Source organism: Coenobita brevimanus, chromosome 4 (assembly GCF_032717465.1).
Source record: "Coenobita brevimanus isolate Jiangsu-jjx chromosome 4, ASM3271746v2, whole genome shotgun sequence".
NCBI classification, from domain to species: Eukaryota; Metazoa; Arthropoda; class Malacostraca; order Decapoda; family Coenobitidae; genus Coenobita; species Coenobita brevimanus.
In genome coordinates, this window is record NC_136957.1 from 34,473,246 (window position 1) to 34,494,162 (window position 20,917).

The 20,917-nt window shown below is 42.6% G+C and overlaps 2 protein-coding genes across 2 annotated transcripts in view; both read right to left on the reverse strand.

Annotated features, from left to right (window-relative positions):
* nwk (FCH and double SH3 domains nervous wreck) overlaps window positions 1-749 on the reverse strand; it is a 137,345-nt gene extending 136,596 nt beyond the window's left edge. The window contains exon 1 of the mRNA XM_080269954.1: window positions 690-749. Within this exon, the coding sequence (XP_080126080.1) occupies window positions 690-710 (21 nt within the window). The 5' untranslated portion in view covers window positions 711-749. The remainder of the gene's footprint in view (window positions 1-689) is intronic.
* A 10,009-nt stretch (window positions 750-10,758) lies between these two features.
* Window positions 10,759-20,800, reverse strand: Grip75 (gamma-tubulin complex component 4). The gene is made up of 13 exons (XM_080269965.1): window positions 20,723-20,800; window positions 19,602-19,731; window positions 18,282-18,478; window positions 17,877-17,971; window positions 16,913-17,051; window positions 16,295-16,448; window positions 15,055-15,200; window positions 14,410-14,560; window positions 13,939-14,055; window positions 13,281-13,458; window positions 11,870-11,951; window positions 11,196-11,393; window positions 10,759-11,003 (listed from the first exon to the last, which is right to left on the reverse strand). The coding sequence occupies exons 1-13, from the start codon at window positions 20,798-20,800 to the stop codon at window positions 10,779-10,781; spliced, it is 1,890 nt and encodes a 629-aa protein (XP_080126091.1). The 3' UTR covers window positions 10,759-10,778.
* Window positions 20,801-20,917: the final 117 nt, after the last annotated feature.

Sequence of the window (20,917 nt, forward strand, 5' to 3'; positions counted from 1 at the left end):
CAGGAAGGATGCTCGCGAAATCTTCCTCTAACTCTTCCTCCGCCCCCTGTTCTAACTCCATAAATAGATCTTACTAGCGAGACGAAAATTAATGCAGGATAAGTTTTCTGCAGGAAGATCAAGGGAGTGAAAAATATGCCCTTGTCTAGTTCTTCCTGTAAAAGCATATCCAAATTACGACAGGGAATTAGCAAAAATGAGTTTTGAGACACCCGCCCGACTTCCTAGCTTAAAGTAACCATCAAAATTCTTCCTACATTCATATTTAGGTATACAAATTATCTCTATACTGCTATGCATCTCTGTCCATACACACAACGCTATAAACATCCAGAAATCCACTTTTCTATCGGGATTTATGTAGCCTAATCGTTTACGGATTTTTCAAGTTAAAATCGTTACAAACAGCTTACATAATTTCGTATAGTTATTATACACAATCCATCAATATTTTTCTACATCGTTTCAAATACACCGCGATATACACATCCATAGAAATTCATTTTTCTCGAATTTACACAGCCTAACTTAACCGTTATACTTGTTTTCAAAATTAATATTCGTTTCCATATCATTTCAGGCAAGTATATAGACAAAACCCACGATATTTTTTATACACTATTATTCACATACACACCATGCTATACACATCCATACAAATCCATTTTTTCTGTATGAAGTAGGCTTACCTTTCTCGGGGGAGGCTGCATTTTGTCATGAAGGCCTGACAAACTAAACCAATTCGAAGATCATCAGTGAAATTGTCGAGCTTTCTGTAACGTCTGCCTATAACTGGGGAGTGTGGGACCGGGAACTATATAGGTGGGTGAAATTTGGGTATAGGCGGGAATGGACACACTCCCTCACTAGCCACCATACTACTAGCTCTTCCAGTGACCGCTCCCCCGCCCTTCTCTCCCTCCTTTACCCCCTCCTTCTCCCCCCGCCTCCTTTTCTCCCACACCCAGTTCAATTGGGGACCTGTGTGAACATTTGACTGCCACGCATCGCATTCTAAGGAAAGACTGGGACTTAGCAAAATAACTCTTGTAATCAATAGCTTTGCCTGACTCTACTTCACCCCCTGCTTCTCTCCTCTCCCTTTCTTCCCTCCCCTCTCTCTCCCTCCGCCTCTTCCCTTCTTCCCTCCCCTCTCTCTCCCTCCGCATCCTCCCTACCTCCTTCCCAGCCTTTCCTCCTCCCTGTCTCTCTCCAGTCCCTACCCGTCCCCTCACACCACCTAACATAGGTTGCCGAATTTCGTGTTGACAAAATGCCAAAAATTCCATTATTCTGATAGTAATACTAAGCAGGAAAGAAATTTACATGTATAAATCTTCCTTATTTACCAGAAATAAATATGGCGAAAGAAGCATTAACAGAAAATAAGGAAAAATAGGGAGAGGATGAGAAAATACAGGGAGGGGGAGCAGTGGCGGGAAGAGCCTGTAACGATCGCGCCATTAGCTCCATCTCGATCGTATTTTTCTCCTATTTCTTCCACATTTCTCTATTTTCCTCCAATTTCAAGCCATAGTCTAATATTTCAGCTCTTTATTACTTCACTGAGGACGCAAAACCATTTCAATATTCCTTAAATAGATGAAAAACATAGAACCACACTATCTCGAGATTAAACTTTCAAGCGGTCTTCGATTCTCAACATTCGATCTTTTTTTTTTTTCATCATCCACCACCTCGACCTCTCCCACGGCTAATGTCTATTCTCTTATTCTTTCAACTATTCTATTTATCTATTCTTACTTGCTCTACTGTAACAATTATCCTGATTAATTTTACTGGTTAGCCCAGAAACTTCTTTTCCTGCATTTTTTCTGCTGGTTAATAATTACGCGATGATTACAGCATGTTATCCTCTCTCTCTCTCTCTCTCTCTGCGTAGCGTGGGAGTAAGATGGACGGAGGTGTGGGAGGGAGAGGGATTATGGTGGACAGGAGGGAGAGGGGAGAAGGGAAGGGACTGGGGGTGCGGATAGGGGAGGGAAGGAAAGGAAGGAGGAGGGAAGAACGATGGGGGAGGGAGAGGGAGGAAGGTAAAAAGAAAAAAGAATGAGGACGGGAGGGAAGGGGAGAGAGGGAGGGGCAGGAAGGAGTTGAGTTACAGAAACCAAACAGATCTTCCTAAGTAATCTGGGAGAGAGAGAGAGAGAGAGAGAGGATATGTGGGACTGGAAAAAGGAAGATGAAGGGTGAGAGGCAACTAATAGGAACAGATTAGGAAAATAAGATAAAGAAAATAAATTATCAAAAGATCAAAGGAAAAAGAAAATGAGTGAAAGAATAAATAAAAATGATGATAAAAACAAAATGAGTTAAGGAAGGAAAGAAGGAAAATAAATGAAAGAAGTAAGGGCATGAAGGAGGGAAGGAAGTGAAATAAAATGAAGCAGCCAAAGAAGGAAAAGAATGAGTAGCTACAAAAAGAATGAAAAATGAATGAAGGAAAAAGGAAGGAAATGCAGAAGGAAAGACGGAAGGAAAATAAATGAAGGAGGGATGGGCTTCAGTGTGGGAGATAAGAAGATTAGAGAGAGAGAGAGAGAGTGTCAATCGTTACTTAATTAGATTTTGGCTGATTTCTGGTTTCCATGGCAACAATACCTAGCTTTTGGACCGTAATTTAAGGGGCACAAGATGCATCGCAGCAATTTTTCCTTAGCGATCTATTTTGCTTATCCCAACATTCTCTTTTAACTTATCTATATCGCTTCAGTGCTAACATACTCTGCGTTCATGAAGTACAAAATAATACTGAGGTGTAATGTGCAAAATAAATCGCTAAGGAAAATGCGTTTGGAAATTAGATGCACTGTATATTTTTCCTTGCTAACTTCAGGGATTTTGTAAGGTTAAAACAGACTTTGTGAGCTGGATATGGCCTTCATTAACCCTCTCTGTCTGGCGGTGGACTGACTCACTGATGATGATGATGATGAGAAGGAGGAGGAGGAGGAAGGAGGTGGAGGGGGAAGAGGAAGGAGGAGGTGGAAGGAGGTGGATGGGGAAGAGGAAGGAGGAGGTGGAGGTGGAGGGGGAAGAGGAAGAGGGAGAAGGAGGTGGAGGGGGTAGAGGAAGGGGGAGGGAGAAGAGGAAGGAGGAGGTGGAAGGGGGAGGGGGAGGAAGACGACGACGATGATGGTGGTGGTGATGGCAACGATAATGATGACTGGTGGTGGTGGTGGTGGTGGTGGTGGTGACAATAAACCCCTCACTATAAAAAAAAATCTCTCCCAAACTGAATAAAGTCGTCTGGATAACGAAACGCAATAAAAGTTGCCAACTAATGAATTCCATTTTTTTAAATTATTCATGCTACCTCCAGACGATTTTGTACTATCTATCTATCTATCTATCTATCTATAGTAATACGATGTCTCCGTTAACCCCTCCACAACCGGGTTTATTTAAGCTGAGATGGAGTGGTTGGTCAGTGGGGTGTGCCAGCTGAAGTAGATGGGAATGGTAGTGCTTTGGTGGACATCTGTGCTGGTAAGGGGTTGGCAATAGCCAACACCTACTTTCGTCATAAGATGATCCACCGGTATACATGGAGAGTAATGAGGAGGATGGATGGTGAACTTGTTGAACGAAAGGCAATGATAGACTACGTGTGTGTGGATGAGCGAATGAGAAGACAAGTGTTGGATGCAAGGGTGTGGAGAGGGTGGGGGAATGGAGTCTCGGACCATCACTTTGTGATGGCCAAGGTAGAGCTGCAAAGAAAGTGGTTGAGGAGACGAAGGGGAAGACAGGAGGAAGCAGCTCCTGTGAGAAGAGTGGAGAAATTGCAAGATAGTGAGAAAAGGACAGAGTATAAGAGCATAGTGGAAGAAAGATTGGGAAGGTATGAGCTAGAGCAGATGGAAGGGGTGGAAGACGTATGTAGGATATTCACGGAAGAGATAAGCGCAGCGTGTGAGGCGGTTTGTGGAGTGAGGAGGAGATGCAAGGGTGTGCAAGGGACAGCATGGTGGAATGATGAGGTGAAACGAGCTGTGGAACAAAAGAAGAAGGCATATGGTGAATGGTTGGCGAGTAGAGATAGGGGAGAAGATGAGAGAGAGAAGAGAGAGGTATATGTGAGCAGGAGAAGGGAGGTTAAGAGACTGGTGAAGGAGAGTAAGAAGAAAGTGGATGAAGAGTTTGGGAGGAATCTGAGTGTGAAATGGAGGGAGAGTAAGAAATTGTTTTGGAAGGAGGTAAAGAAAGTAAGGCAGTGTGAAAGGGGAAATAGTAGGGGAGTGAAAGATAGGAATAATAGATTGTTGGTGGAGAAGAGAGAGAAATTGAGGAGATGGAAGGAGCACTTTGAGGATTTGTTGAATGTAGAGAGTGAGAGCAGTGTGAGTATAAGTGGTTGGGGAATGGCTGGGAGAAGAAAAGATGAGAGGAGGGAGGAAGAGATCAGTAGGTCGGAAGTAGTGGAAGCGATGAAGATTAAGCTGGGAAAGGCCCCAGGAATTGATGGAGTGTGTGGTGAAATGCTTAGGTATGGGGGTGAGATTGTTGTGGAGTGGATATGGAAGTTGTGTAGATTGGCTTGGGAAGAGGGAAGGGTTCCAGAGGACTGGAAATCAGGTATAATTGTTCCTCTGTACAAAGGAAAAGGGGAGAGAGAATATGTGGTAACCATAGGGGTATTTGCCTTCTTAGTGTGACTGGTAAAATATATGGTAGAATACTCATTGATAGGTTAAGCATATGACAGAGGAGCTAGTTGGAGAAGAACAAGGGGGATTTAGGAAGGGAAAAGGGTGTGTAGATCAGATATTTGTTCTAAGATGTTTAGTGGAGAAGTATCTAGAGAAGGGAAGGAAAGTGTATGCTGCCTTCATGGACTTGGAGAAAGCTTATGACAGAATAGATAGGCAAGGTATGTGGAAGGTATTGAGAATATATGGAGTGGAGGGGAAATTGTTGAGTGCTGTGAAGAGTATGTACGAGGGAGCTAGGGCTACGGTGCGAATGGATGGTGAGCTGAGTGAGTTCTTTGATCTCAATGTGGGACTGAAACAGGGGTGTGTGATGTCTCCATGGCTGTTTAATATATATATGGATGGGGTTGTAAAGGAGGTGCAAGGTAGGGCAGTGGATGTGGGGGTGGCCCTAATGAATGAGGGTGAGATTTGGAAGCTTCCGGTGTTGCTGTTTGCTGATGATACAGTATTGTTGAGTGAAGATGAATGGGAGTTGCAAGGTTTGGTGAATGAATTTGGGACAGTGTGTAGGAGGAGGAAGCTGAAAGTTAATGTAAACAAAAGTAAAGTTATGGTGTTTGAGAGGAATGAAATCACAGAGTGTGCAGTGAGATTGGATGGTGAGGATATGGAGAATGTGAGTGCATTCAAGTACTTGGGTAGTGTGATGAGTAAGGATGGAACTTTGGGGGATGAAGTACGTGAAAGGGTACAGCAGGGAAGAAAGGTTGTTGGTACACTGAAAGCAGTGATGAGAAATAGGGAGGTGAGTATGGAAGTTAAGAAGTCACTGCATGATGGTATTGTGATCCCTACCCTGACGTATGGAAGCGAGGCCTGGACCTTGCAAGAGGGGAACAAATCAAGAGTGAGAGCAGTGGAAATGAGTTTCTTGAGAGGAGCATGTGGAGTGACGTGGAGGGACAGGTTGACGAATGAAGAAGTGAAGGAACGTTGTGGGGTAGATGTGGATGTGGTTGAAAAGATTAGGAGAAATACACTGAGGTGGTTTGGACATGTGGAGAGAATGGAGAATGAAAGACTGACTAAGAGGGTGTATGTAGGTGAGGTGGAGGGAAGGAGAGGGAGAGGTAGACCGAGGATGAGGTGGAGGGATGGAGTTGAGAGGTATATGAGGTGATTTGGGGGGAGGGGAGTCAAATGGTGGGTGACAGAGTGACTTGGAGGCGTTTTGTCTGCGGCCACCCTTTGCGGGATTAGGGCGTTGGGCTATAGATAGATAGATAGATAGACAATCATGTTGGTAAGAATAAACCAAACGTTACTACTACTACTACTCTCTCTCTCTCTCTCTCTCCTTAGCTGTATACAATCGTCTGGCTGCAGAAAAAATTAAATATCATACTATATGCTAGTCAAACATCAAAAACCAGAGAGAGAGAGCGAGAGAGAACAATAATACACTACACACCTACTCTACTTTTCTAACCTAGTCATTAAACTACTTATGAAACGTTATAAACTAATCATCATTCCAGCTTGTAGTACCAATATAAAGAAATGCTCCACAGAACCGCCTATAGTAGTAGCTGTTGTTGCTATGGTGGTGGTAGTAGTAGTAGTAGTTGCAACCACAGGGCTCATATGAACGTGAAGCTGGTGGACTGCAGGCTGAAAATGCCCTCCTGTACCCCACCATCCTCCTTTCGTGGGTCAGGGAGGGAGATGAAGAATGTTTGTATAACCGGGGAATGAAGCCGCCCTGTTATATCGGTGTCACCAAGTGAAGGCGTCCCCTTCCATCACCATAACCGCATCAAACTGTATCCTTCCACGACGCAGGACAGTAATATGTGTACTTTTAAAAGGCTTTGTCAGTAACCAAGGAGACTCGTTCCTATCCACGCAACCATCACTTAACACGAGTATTCAAGTTGTGGGAATGGCCAAGTTTCGTCAGATAAAAACACTCACTATGGCAACCTGCACACTTTTATTCATAATATTAACGTTCTCTTCGGGTTCTTCCTTTAATCCGATGACGTAGTTTCATTTTAATGTTCCTACACAATATTAATTAAACAACTGTATTCATCTCTAACGTAGAAAGTATCTGTTGTAGTGGAAATTATAATTAAAGGCCCCCCCCCCTTCTTTAAAAAAATTCTCCCACACTGAATTATATCGCCTGGAGGTAGGAGGAAGCTTTCGGCATGACTAATTTACAGTAACACTTAAGCCAAGCCTTATAAGACTGGAGATTAAATACCTTACCTTAGTACCTGAGCACTTCTGATGCCCTATGTCAACATTACCTGTACACCTTCATGCGGAGGCACTAATTCAAAACTCCCTCCTTCTGTAACCCCAAAGATTGTGCAGTGCTGGAGAAAGGTTTCATGTTCTGATGTGCCTGGGTCTAAAATAACAATCCTAGCCAACTGATTGTATCCTGCTAAGAGCAGCAGGAGCCTGAGGTTATGGAGATGATACTTACCTGAATATAGCTGGCATGTCGTTGAACGAAGGCTGGGAAACGTCACTGACTACACCATGGCGCGCTACACGAGCCCAAGTTTCTTCAGTGATTCCAACTCATTTCCTGCCACATCCTTTCCCTCAACACTTTCAACTTCTCCACATGTAGTATAATGACCAGACAATTATTGCTAAGAAACCTTAATAAGCGGACAATATGGATAATTAAAAGGGACAGCTCGAACACAATTTCCCAATGGAAGCTACAACGAACTACTGGGTTCCAATAATGTTCACATCCCATCATCTTCGTTATGTCCTATACCTCATTTTATCTTATAAAGCTAAACTCTCCAATATAATGATAATCTTCAATGTTTTTGGAAAAAAATATATGTAAAGCTACGGCCATTTAATATAATATAATCGAGCTCTTTAGTTTGTTACGAAGACTTTATCCCTCGTATTAACTCTAGAACATAAGGGGCTCACTCCCATTGTATATAGATGCTCAAACCCTCTTCGTCACTCCAGGTCTAAAAAATGTGGCCATAATTATATAATTATGACATTCTTCTTATGCTCTCACTGGCTTAGGAGGCTGCACTCCTACTTTGAGATTTACTTTGCAAATCTTTAACACTCCCTTCCATATTACTTATCTTTCTGGTACAGACACAGATTTCATAAGTAACATACGAGAATACATTAAAGTAACGCAGGAAAATGTAAAATATCAGAGATCCTTGGGAGACCCATTAACTTTTCAAGACTGAAAAACGTGCATCACTTTCATCAGGTTTTCCTATCGCAGCACTTTCATTATTTACTTAGGCTACTGTACTTGAATTTTATACACGCAACACCATATCATCATCCTGACCCTATATCTCACTCATAATGGGATGGACATGCCCCCCACTCCCCCAAAAATATACATATGAAGCAGATAAAACACACACACACACACACACATGCAAGGAAAACTTCTCTAAAAGTAATAATGACCCTTTGAGCACATCTCCCTCCTAAGGTAAAGACAAGCTGGTGATGTGCTGAATTAACTGAGGGTCATCACCGTAACGCAAGACGTAAAAATAAATAAAATATCCTAGGTATAATTATTTCAACATGTAAGGCACTGGGAATAACTGGGGTGAACCGGTGGGGCTAACTCACCGAAACATAGTTTAGAGAAAAAGAGAAAGTTTGCCAATATGCAAATCATACCTCCGCTGTACATATTTCAGTTTTGCTGAATGAGGTGTTATGTTAAAGCCCATTTAATGCAGAATATGTTTACTGTGGCAAATAAAGTTATGTTTGGTTATGGTGAAAAAAGGCATTCAATAATATAATCGTGTGAAATGAACATAAATGAAATCAACGAGATAATGTTCATTCTAAAATCATTTTAAATCAATGTAAGTAATAAATGTTAAACAAAGGCAGATGATGCGTCTGCTCTGCTGAAGAAGCTGGTGTGCTGAGGAGGGTATGGTAGGTATTTAATAGCCTAGTCATTCTGGTCATTATATTATGCCACTGCCTCCTCTGCAGCAAGTAAAGTTGATTGGCTGGCAATGACATCAAGATATCCATATTGGTACTGTCCTAAGTATCCTCTGAGTACCTTGAGGTCTTCAACTTCTTTGGAGATCTGTATGTCCTGGTGTTACTTGACAGGCAGGGGTATCACAGCTAAGTTAAAGGATAGGTTATATGCTGGGGCCCTTCACTTTTGAAGCTTGAGTTCATTGGTGTGAGACAAGTCATAGTCAGGTACAGTACAATGGCAAAGCCTTGTTTATAATTTGTCCAAAATGAAGACTCTGCCATCCTTAAAACTGGCATCTTTGAAAGCCCTCTTTGTAACATGGTTCTGCAATGATGGAAAGTCAACAAAGAGACATCCATCCTGCATGCTGATTGGTTCAAGGAAGACATGAAGTGAATGACTGGCCAAGAGCAGCAGAGGCGTGATCATATAATAATCAAATTTTTGCCCGGATGACAAGTTTGCCTCTGTCATTCTCAACATCTCATATTAAGTAAAACTCTGTACCTCAGGAAAGAAATGAATCACAAAACATTTTATTTAACAGCACACAACATACAATTTACTCCTGCATTCTTTATAAATGCTGGTTTGGAATGAACATGACAATACAGTTTCAGTGAACACAGTGGCATATGAAATGGGGACAAGGGATGAAGCAGAGGGGTATATGAGAGAGGGAGGTGAGCTGGAGGGAAGGCAGCAAAATGGCAGGGGTCAGGGCAACATGGAGTTTGTTTGTGGCCACCCCTTATGGGATTAAGGTGTCTGGTTACAGATAACAGACATTCATTTATTACCAACAGTTTTGATATTTTCGGCTCCACGCAATACAGTATATACAGTAAACCTTTGAGATATCAATCTAATTAGGGAGACGATACATCTGATAATTCAATACAGCTTATGTTTGATAGGGAGGATTATGATGAACCCAGGTTTGATATAAAGTATAATAAATTTTGTTCTTTTTTTAATGCAAGGAAGAAGGAACCAAAGGCCAGGAGTCCACAAGATTGTTCCCTCCAAGAAAAAAATAAATAAATAAAAATAACAGACAGCCAAATTCAAGAACTGTTCATTTGGTGGATCATTATCATCATCCGGGCCTCCCTTCCCACCCTATGACAGGGTGAGGCACGGTGATACCCTGCAGAATTATCCATTCAGATTATTGTATTGAAATTTTCTGTGGGCTTAGTTGAACATACCTTGATATTGTATAAATATACATTATAAATTTTCATTCAACGTTAAATAAAAAACATAAACAAAACAGAATTACTTTTTAGTCGCCCACAAATATTGACATCATTCAGTCTGGCAGCTGCATCATCCTAACTGAATGGTTTCTATTCAGATTATGAGGAAATTGTTATTAAGTTCATAGTCTAATACATCCTAAACTGAGTACATCAAGGTTCAATATATTGAGGGTTTATTGGACTGAGTATTATTAGTTCTCTTGCTTCCTTTGTTATGCCATCAGGAGTACTGTGGAGGGACAGGCTACTTATTCCACACATTCAAGGTGAGAGTAACCTGTTCCCTGCCCAAGTGGTATTACATAAACAATATGCCCCAACCTTCCCTTGGATTTAAACCCTTGAGGGACACATCCTGTTGGACAGACTGACTTACTTTCCACTATTATTAGAATGACTTACTTTCTGGTAGCTACTATTTATATATAGAGAGAGAGCTCAAAACCACTGGCAATTATCCTTCTCTGTCGCTAAGTTTCTGAACTGCAGTGTTCAGCTTATGGAAAAGTAATTGGTGTTACTCATCGGATTTTCTCAAAATTCACCAACACACTGCTAAAATGTGCCAAAAAGCACCAGAAACAGTACAAAAATTGAATCATATGTAAGTACCATCCATGCTTTAGGATAACGGTCCAGCAGAGTGTAGGGGCCAAGTGCTAAGCTATTCAGTCCACACATTTAAGGTGGGAATGACCAGTCCCTTCCAATGAGTGGCACTCTGTCAGCAATAAACTACCATCACTTCTTGGAGATAAACTGTTTGCACACATCATCTTTCAACAGCTTTCCTGTCCCCTATTCCTCCTGGCTCACAGTCACACCAAACCGCCTCACAGTGTCGTTCCTGCTGTAGTAACGATTGTAGTCCATGCGCATAATTAGCTGAGCGGTGTGCTGTGACCCGTGATGCAGGCGGAGGTTTGACAGCACAAAGAAGAGCTGTGCTGCCACTCTCTCCAGCGATGCCCCAACCTCCTCAATCTCCTTGTACTTCTCACTCTGGTCATCGGAAGTGGCTGACTGGAATCTAAACTGCGGCTGAAATTTAGTTTCTTTTTCTTGCACTTCTCCACTGTTCTTGATTGACTGGGACTGTGGAGCTTGCTGTGAATTAACCTGTGTTCCCTGTACCTTCTGCCTCTCATCTGTGTGTGTAGTAGATGTAGGAGCAGTTTTAGAGGGTACAGGTAGCTTTCCCAGCACTCCTCCCACCTCAACGATTGCACAGAACTTGTGAACGAGGGAGAGGAGCTGCGTGAGGGTGGCCGAGAGGACAGGGTGGTTCAGGAAGCAGCGGGCAGCCACACTGGACAGGAAGGCAGAGTGAGTGTGGGCCAGCTGTTGGTAGTCCTTCCCACCCCCCACCACCGACTCCACCAGATGCCAGTGTTCAGACTCCAGCACATCAACCTGTGTGATGAGGGGGATTAGTAGTCCTTCACATGCTCCTCGCTCTCTCACATACGGTAAGGGTGTGTGCGTGCGTTGTGTGTATGTGTGTGTACATGTGAACACAAACGTGAATGAGTTTCAATGCACCAACTTTAACTCCACTATAAGAGGTTCTCCTAAGCTGAACAGAGCAGTCTGATGGTTAAAAGAATGAAATACAAAGGCTGTGGCTTGTATTCTCGTTGGTAAGGAAGCTCCCTAATACCTCTTCCTTCCCAATTCACTTTCGGATACAACTGGCTAACATCGTTGTATACATTATTTATGCAGAGTGCGGTGATACTAGAATTATTTAAGTAACATAAGAGTACAGCCAGGTGTAATAAAGAAAATCAATCATTTAGGAAGAGGTGTTAGCAAGCTTCCTTAACTGACCAGAATCCCAGGTCTCCTCACACTGAAGGGGTTGAATAATATGGCTCACAAATACCCACCTGGAGATAATACTGAATGTTGTCAATGAGGAGACTCATGTGGTGCCGCAAGGTCCATTGCAGACTCCCTCCACCACCCTCCCTGGAAAAAACGGAAAAATTATATGGTTTCCATCCTCATCCTTGGCATCTTTTTCCACCTAAAGACACGGTGAGGCAGGATCCACAAAGAAGAAAGAGAGAAGTATGAAAGCGGATGAACTGTTAACATCAAATCCAGAAGAAAGAGAGAAATATGAAAGTGGAAGAATTGTCAACAAGACAGAAGTATGAAAGTGGAAGAATTGTTAACAGCAAATCCGGAAGAAAGAGAGAAGTATGAAAGTGGAAGAACTGTCAAGATTATGTCCTGTCAAATGGTCCACACAATCAAACAAGATCATGGAATTCTGACTCTGCTTGACATGTCTGATCCACTGCACATATTTTGTATATATTTTTATCAACATTCTTCATAACATGTAAAATACTGCCTGATGAATCAGTCAGTCTCCTAAAACTGAACACCTTGGACTAAGTTAACCCAAAACCATATTTTCAACAACTTGCAAGGCTTTCAATCACTGTTTCCTCACTGACATATTTTGCACATTACAGCTTAATTACTCCCAGGTATGCTGTGTATGTCCATTCTGTATCAACACATTGCATAAATAACTTTCATGAGAACATCAGCACACTATATGCAATAACAACACTGGTAAGGATGTCACTGGCAGCCTCATTAACCCCTGAGTATCCAGACCCCAGCCTCTGATCCCCTATGAGAGAGAAGAAAGTACCATTACTCCTCTTTGTGATATAAATCCCCTTGTTTATGCCTTTGTTTTTTACTTTATACATCATGGCCAAAGCTGACCCTCCATAACCTGATCTGACTCCCCATGACCACACCTAACCTTATCCATTCTACCCTCTTCTGACTTCACCTAATTTGACTCGACCCTCCTTGACCTGGCCTGACCTGTACTTGTAAGTCCTTGTCTGCATCATGCAAAGCCACCAAAGGCAGTGCCATGTGCATCTCTTCCCCAGCAGGAACCAGATGATGGTGCCATACTTTTTCTAACTTCAACAAAACTTCAACTAATCTAACATAACTTGATATAATCTAACCTAACCTGATCTAATCTAATCTAATCTAACCTAAACTGAACAACCCTTCCTCAACCCCCCCTGATCAAATCTAACCTATCCTAATGTGCTCTATTCCATATGCAAACAAATGAACCAAACCAAACCTGAAGTGAACTATCTCAGCTTGAACTAAACCATCCTCACCCTACCCAACTTAATCCAATCCACTCCTGTCCACTCCAACACAAGCTAACCTGATCTATCGCAGTCCACTCTGATGCAGTCTAACTCAACTTGACTCTCCATGACTCAAGGTGACCCAACCCGACCTGACCTGTATCTGGAGGTCCTCATCTGGGTCATCCACAGCTGCTGGAGGCGGTGCTGTGCGCGTCTCACCCCCAACAAGAAACGGAAGATGGCGTTGTACTTCTCCTGTGCCGCCGTGTTGAATAGTCGATGTAGAGGCCACTGGGCACGGTATTCCACACACAGACGATGCCACAGGTTGTCTGAGGGAGGGAGGGGAGGTCTGGTTAGGTCAGGTTACAGTTTACCTGCTTATATCCACAAAAGAGACATTACCCCCTCCAGCCCAATTATGTATAGTATGTTTGTAATTATTCTCGCTATCACCATATACAGGCATTTTTATTCCATTTAGAGCAACCCTCTAGTAACAATGGGGTGTGTTTAGTAAGCAATTGTAAGCCAATTTAAAGTAAAAATAGTATAGCAAGTCTCCTAAGCTGTTAAGAATCCAACCCCCAGAGATGCACAAAGTAATTCTATCTATCTCTTTATCTATCTATAGCCAAACACCTTAATCCTGTACAGGGTGGCCACAAATGAATCACCCCCACATCACCTTGTCCCCTGCCATTTCACTGCCCTCCCACCAACTTACATCCTCTCAAATACCTTTCCACTCCATCCCTTCACCTCATCCTAGGACTCCCTCTCCCTCTCCTGTACAAACCAAACATACATACCTTTCTTGTGGGTGGAGGAGTTTTTATCAGCTGGGGTGAGTGAGAGAGTGAACTTTTCCATTAGCGAGTCTTCCACCAGCACTTGTCTGCCGGCTGCCTGGAACAGTCCATCGAGGTCTGGAAAAAGAGGTGAGGTGTATAGTTCATTCTCCCTAACTAGACTGGGATATTCATTGTTTTGCAGCCTAAGTGATGGATGGATGGATGCAGCCTGCGTCCTACGGTTCAATGGCATGGCAAGGTATGGTGTGGAGCAAACAGACCATAATGGGGAATGAATGACAGAAAATAAAAAAGTTTCAGTGTGTTTACTTACTGTCGAGGGGTGGAGGTGACGGCATGGCAAGGTATGGTGAATGGCAAAGGAATGGACTATATAATCATAGTAATAATAATAATAATAATAATAATAATAATAATAATAAAGGTCTGAATGACACAAAATTAAAAAGTTTTGGTGTGTTTACGTACTATCGAGAGGTGGAGGTGACGGCATGGCGAGGTATGGAGTGAGAGAGGGTAGCAGTGCCTGGTATAATTCCCCTCGACCCAAGAGATACACAGCCTTCAGGTCCCCCAATGCACCCACCAGACCCCCCTCCACCACCACCTCCCACAGCGCCTGAAACACACACACAGAGAAACAGATACAGTACGATAAATAACATGGCTCTCTGCATTATTATTATTATCCATCCATCCATCATCCAATCCTATGTTGCCCGACAAGGAGCGGAGAAGCCCGGGGCTAGGCAAGTTGGTCCTGACATCTAAGATGAGAGTGACCAGCCTTACTCATCCCTGAGTGGCTTTGTGAGCAATAAACCCCAACCACCCCTTGGATATAAACCTGCACAGGCTCAATCCAACTGGAGTGCCCTAATTACCCACTAAACCACAAGATGCCATAATCTGGTTACCACCCAGCATAGTAAATGGTTTCCAGGTGTACAGGAAACCATTTGGCTTGTCACTCAGTGTAGGGTCACCCACCGACATCTACATACATCAGATCAGTGCTGTTCCATCCTTCACAATTCACCACAGACAACAGAGGGGAAAGAGAAAGGAGCAGGTCCAACACACACACAGCGTGTGGTGAATGTAATACTGTACCTGTGAGATACACTGGGTGATGGTGTGTATGGCGGTGGTAAGGCGGGGGAGAGAGAAGGCTTGCTCCTCACCCAGACGTCTCAGAACCCCCTCCAACTCTGCCCCACACCCACCCCACACACCACCCTCGCTGCCACTCCATTCACCTGTATTAAAAACAAGTGTTGGTTAGATTTACAGCAGAGAGAATATCATCATCACCATCATCATCCAGACCTCCTTTCCCACTCTAGGGCGGGGTGAGGAGTAGCAATGTCCAGACAGCCCAAATTTGCCCAGTTCAATAGGCCATGCTTCCATTCACTCACCAATCAAGACCCCGGAATCCTGGCTCTATCGGATAATCCAAAAACATTCACCACGTTCTGTAGCTTCACATAAACGCACCCAATTGAGTCACAGAGAACATAATTACATTTTTAAAAGGAAGAATTATGTATATTCTTTTATTAAATGTGAAGTAAGGGCAGTCTTCATATAGGTCAGCTAAGCATTCCAAAATATCACAACTTTTCCATACAACCGGGAGTACGTATGAAACTGACTATTGCTTTTGACGTTGTAACTCCAGGCTCATCTGAACCTGGACCTGAGACTGCTCCTTTATGCTACCCTTCTTCTGCAGTCCACTATCCTCCTAATGGGGGGGATAGGGAAGGGGATGACCAATGTACAGAACCACCTAATTACATCAGTACCACCAGGGGAAAGCACATTACCTTTATAATTAGTGATGGAATTTTAATATGAAGTTTTTATAATATACTGTGGACTTAACCTGTTCAGTAGGATGCTGCAATGGTTTAGTTTATGCTTCCTTCCTCCACATGGCATCATTTACCATGAGAAGCCTCCTCAGAGAAAAGGGATTAATAAAAGATATATCTTGCCACTCCACCTCAAAAAATGTACCTTAGCCAATGGTCAGAAGAGAGCAAGGAAAATTTAAGAAATACTTCATCGGACTGAAGAGATTAGTTGCAAAAAGGATTACTTAAAAAAGAAAGAAAAAAAAAAAATCCATCCATCTATCCTTCATCCACTCTTCCAGTGCCCCATCAGGAACACAAGCGCCTGGGACTAAGTTATTCAATCCAGACATTACAAGGCACAAGCAACCATCCACTCACCTTACAAAGCATTATTGGAAAAAAAAAAAAAAAAAAAAAAAAAAATGCCCCTTAGACTCAGCCCCATGGACCAATTCCGCTGACAAACACAAAACGCCGGCACCACCCACCTGCCGCGCCGCGCTGCTTGAACACCAGTATAGCCTCACCCACGAAGAGTATTTTGCGCGCCACGGCCAGAGGGATGTGTGAGGGTAGCAGCTCCACCCTCAAACACACCTCCCCATCCACACCCACACCACCCACACTGTCCTCATCCAGACTCTGAAAATGGAAGGTACTTGGGGTGTTGTTCATTTATCTATCAGGCTCTTTATGCATCTATCCATCAATCTATCTATAGTCTGACACAGCATCTTGTAAGAGGACGTCCAGTATTCCACCCTCAATTCCACCTCCCCACCCACACCCACACTGTCCTCAACCAAGCTCTGAAAATGGAAGGTACTTGGAGTGTTGTTCATATATCTATCAGGCTCTTTATGCATCTATCTATCTATAGCCTGGCACTACATCTATAATAATAATATTGATAATGATAATAAAAATAACTAATAATAATAACAATAATAATAATAACATAATAACAATAATAATAATCCATCCATCCATCATCCAATCCTATGTCGCCCCATGAGGAGAGCAGGAATCCCGGGCTAGGCAAGTTGGTCTTGACTTTTAAGATGAATGAATAATAATAATAATAATAATAATAATAATGCACCTACCAAGGCCTCCATTTCCTTGCTGTCTGTGTTGGTGTTTGTGGTGGTGATGAAGAACTCCTGATGTGGGTCCAGTAAGAGGCCGTGGAGGAGCCAGTGGGTCAGTTGGTCATACAGCACTGAGTGGACATCCTGCTCCATCCTGAAACACCACACACTCTTAGGATACCACACAAACAACACTCTAATATAATCCACCATCACTCAGGTTGATTCACATGTACTGACATAATCCACGTACTATCTCTCTACCTACAGCCAGATCCCATTATCCCATAAGGGGTGGCCGTTTGTCTTTGAGTTAGTTGTTTTACAGGGAGGGGCACTAAACCTCCACCAACCCACTTGCTAACACGTAGAGAACACGTATGGGTTGGTTATATGGTTACCACCCAGCATTGTAAATGGTTTCCTGGCTTACAGGAAAACATTAAGCTTGTCACTCAATGTAAAGCCACCTGAAAAAGGAAAAAAAGGGTAATAAAAAGTGACAGGAATGATGGGAGAAATAGGAAGAGAGAAGGACAGACACAGAAAAAGAATGATAAAGGTGAAGGAAGAAGCAGGCAGCACTACATCAAGTGAGAGGATGATGGTCATGTGGACAGCCGCCATTAGGAAACCAAGGTGGATACATGAAACCTTGGAGCCTCTATAAATGACACGATATATGGTAAAACAGCATGGAAGAGTTGTTACTGAGTAGGGACAGGATGGAGAAGAGGGGAGTGGCAATATATGATAAAACAGACATAAGGAAGGGTTGTCAGTGAGTAGGGGCAGGATTGAGGAGTGGGGAGTGGCAATACAGTATGCAGTAAAACAGACATAAGGAAGGGTTGTTACTGAGTAAGGACACGATGGAGGAGTGGGGAGTGGCAATATATGGCAAAACAGGTGTACAGAGAGGGTTGTTACTGAGTAGGGACAGGAACACCAGCACCCCAGCCTGAACACCACCACCAACCTGACCAGTACGTCTTTGACCTGCGCTACCGAGTTCGTTGCGTATTTGTGCACCACCTCCAGGATCTTACACCCCCACACCTTCTCATCCTCAATCTGAAACACAAACACACACACGGTTACTCCTTAACCCTTGGCTACATCATCATCATCATCATCATTATCATTTTTATCATCATCATCATCATCACATTGTCTCTTTTTTTTTTTTTTCCTATCCACTGGTGAAAAAGGACTTACAGACATGCAAGCCAAGGCATTCATAAAAGTACATAAGATGATGATGATGATGATAATGATGATGATAATAATAATGGAGAGAGAAAGTATTGATGATGATGATGATGATGATGATGATGACCATGAAGCAATAAAAACAACAATAATAATAATAAGTTCCGCTCACCTCGCGCACCATAGTATCTAACGTTGTGAGGGTGGGAGCATGTGGGTGTAGGGCGGAGAGGGCGGAGGTGAGGGTGAGGGATGGGACGGCCAAGAGCCGCTCCTCCACCTCCACCACCGCTCTCAGGAAGGGGTGTGAGGCGCGACGCACGGACCACGCCAGGGAACACAGATACACTCCACAACGCTGACCCTCCGCTGGTGGGAAGGGTGTGTTTACATTAAAATCTGGTGTGTTTATATTACTGTACAAGTATTTAGTGACATCATCATCATCATCTGGACCTCTTTTCCCACCCTATGGCAAGGTGAGGAGTTGTAATGTCCAGACAGCCCAAATTTGCCCAATCCTATGGGCCACGCTTCCATTCACTCAACATTCAAGCCCTCGGAATCCTGGCTCTATCGGATATGCCAAAAACATTCACCAAGTTCTGTAGCTTCACATAACCTGTACAAATTCTCTATCTATCTATTCACATAATTCTTTACTGAAAATGTTTAAAAATGGAACAGAGAATCTATCTATCTATCTACTGCCAAATGCCATAATCCCGTAAGGGGTGGCCATTTGACTTTGAGTCATGCTAGCAAAAACAAAAACAAAAAAGGTAATACACAGGCAACACTGCTCTATATGCATTCAATAAAGATGGTGTGGATTAGTGCCAAAGTGGTCACATGTGAAGGTGTGATACAATAACAGTAAAAAACAATGAAGCACTGGATCTTATATTAAAAATTCATCATCCATTCTTATCACTCTCAAAGAAGAAAAAGAAGAAAAAGACAAACTTTGTCCTCTATGCATTCATTCTGTGAGGACCAATGCCATCAAAATTCCCCTATCAGATTGGAAAAAAATATTATGCAATGTGGAGGTCTTCAGAATTACATTTCTGAATTTTTGACTCTGTATTATACTGTCAATCTATTTTCCAGGAGAGAACTGGGGCACTGCCATGACTTAAATGCCAAGTGGTGTAACAGTATCTATCCATCAATCTATTGCCAGATGCCTTCATCCCGTAAGGGGTGGCCACAAAACTAGATACTAAAGAGTAACAAGCAAAATAAATCACCTAGGAAGAGGTGTTAGGGAGCTTCCTTGATGGACAAGAATATAAATCATAATCTTTTCACCTTAACTTGGCCCAGATTTTTTTTTTTTTTTTATTAATTTTATTTATTTTATATTTATTTATTTATCTTTATTTTTTATTTATTTATATTTATTTATTTATTCTATTTCTTTTTTAATTTTTTATTTATTTTTATTATTATAATTTTTTTTTTCATTTCCCCCGTGTCTCCCCCTCACCTGCACTAACTTGGACAACATCATAGGCGTCACTGAACTGGGTGAGTCTCCTGTAGTGCGCCGCTACCACCATCATCTCCTCTATGATGGCCACCTCACACGGATGAAGCAGCCCAAGGTCGTTGACAATCTGGAAGGCAAGACAGGTCAAATAGTCTCCAGTAAGCATAGTGGAGAAGGGGAGACCGAGGATGAGATGGAAGGATGGAGTGGAGAGGTATTAGAGAAAGGGGGGTGTAAGCTGACAGGAGATCAGTGAAATGACAGGGGACAAGGTGACATGGAGGCAATTTGTGATCACCACTTACAAAATTAAGGCATTTGGCAATAGACACATAGATATATAGATAGAAGCACGGTGCATGATGATGGAAGGATGGTGGTAGCACAATCATGAACCCAGTGGACTGCAGGCTGAAGCTGTCTTTCTCCTGCAATATATCAATCACCTGGGGGATATGAAGGGAGCCAAAGAACATGTGTATAAATCAGTTGTTGTTAAATTTTTCTGGTCTTGATACCCCCAGTTTCAACCTGTCAGCTCCAAGTCAACCTGATACCTCTTAGTATAATTACTCCTTTCACTTTTAATTTCCCCTAAAAAGTGAAAAACAAATGGCTATGGCTGCCAGTTATTCACAGTCACCGTCATGTAACTGCTCTATTTTTCTCATCTTTTTTTTGAGGCAGTATTTTAAGAACATCTGGTACAAATGGCCAGCACAGCAGCAGCCTTATCAGTGCCAGAACATGAAAGTGTCCCTCTCCAGCACCAATACCAAATAGTTAAGTTAATTATCCAAAACACTGTCCCAGCAGTCTAGCAATCCTAACCTAACATAATCTAACCTGTAGCAGCAGTGTTGTTTCTGAAAATAACCACTAATTGTTCTCATCTGCTTAAATTACATTCAAACAGCCTGTCAGTATGGTGAAGTACACTACCTAGAAAAGTATGTACTGGTAATAAATGACATTTATATAATTATCAACTTATTTATTGGGTTGCGTTACTGGGGAATAGAGAGATAGCTTGCATGCAGGTGTTAATTACTACAAACACTACACGTTACTAATACTACATAGGGGGCTGTTTTCAATCTTCGCACACAAGACCTTACCTGGAAGGTGTGGTCTTCCTTCCACACAAACATATCCCCGCCATTCCCCTTCACGGCTGACAGGAGGTCGTGAAGCATTTTGTTCGCTTGTAAACTGGCTTCTGCCTTTTCTTCCTACGTCAAATTCACTCGTACCCTTTTTAACTCCAGATTAGTCATTCTGGTGAGGCCATTCTATTACTCTTCCTACCGTAT

Excerpts from the sequence above, each read along its gene's own strand:
- Grip75 (XM_080269965.1), bottom strand. The coding sequence starts at position 20,800 with ATGCTTCACGACCTCCTGTCAGCCGTGAAGGGGAATGGCGGGGATATG. Across the intron at positions 14,561-15,054 it reads TCACCCAGTGTATCTCACAG|GCGCTGTGGGAGGTGGTGGT; the intron begins GTACAGTATTAC and ends TGTGTGTTTCAG. Across the intron at positions 13,459-13,938 it reads CTCCTCCACCCACAAGAAAG|ACAACCTGTGGCATCGTCTG; the intron begins GTATGTATGTTT and ends TCCCTCCCTCAG.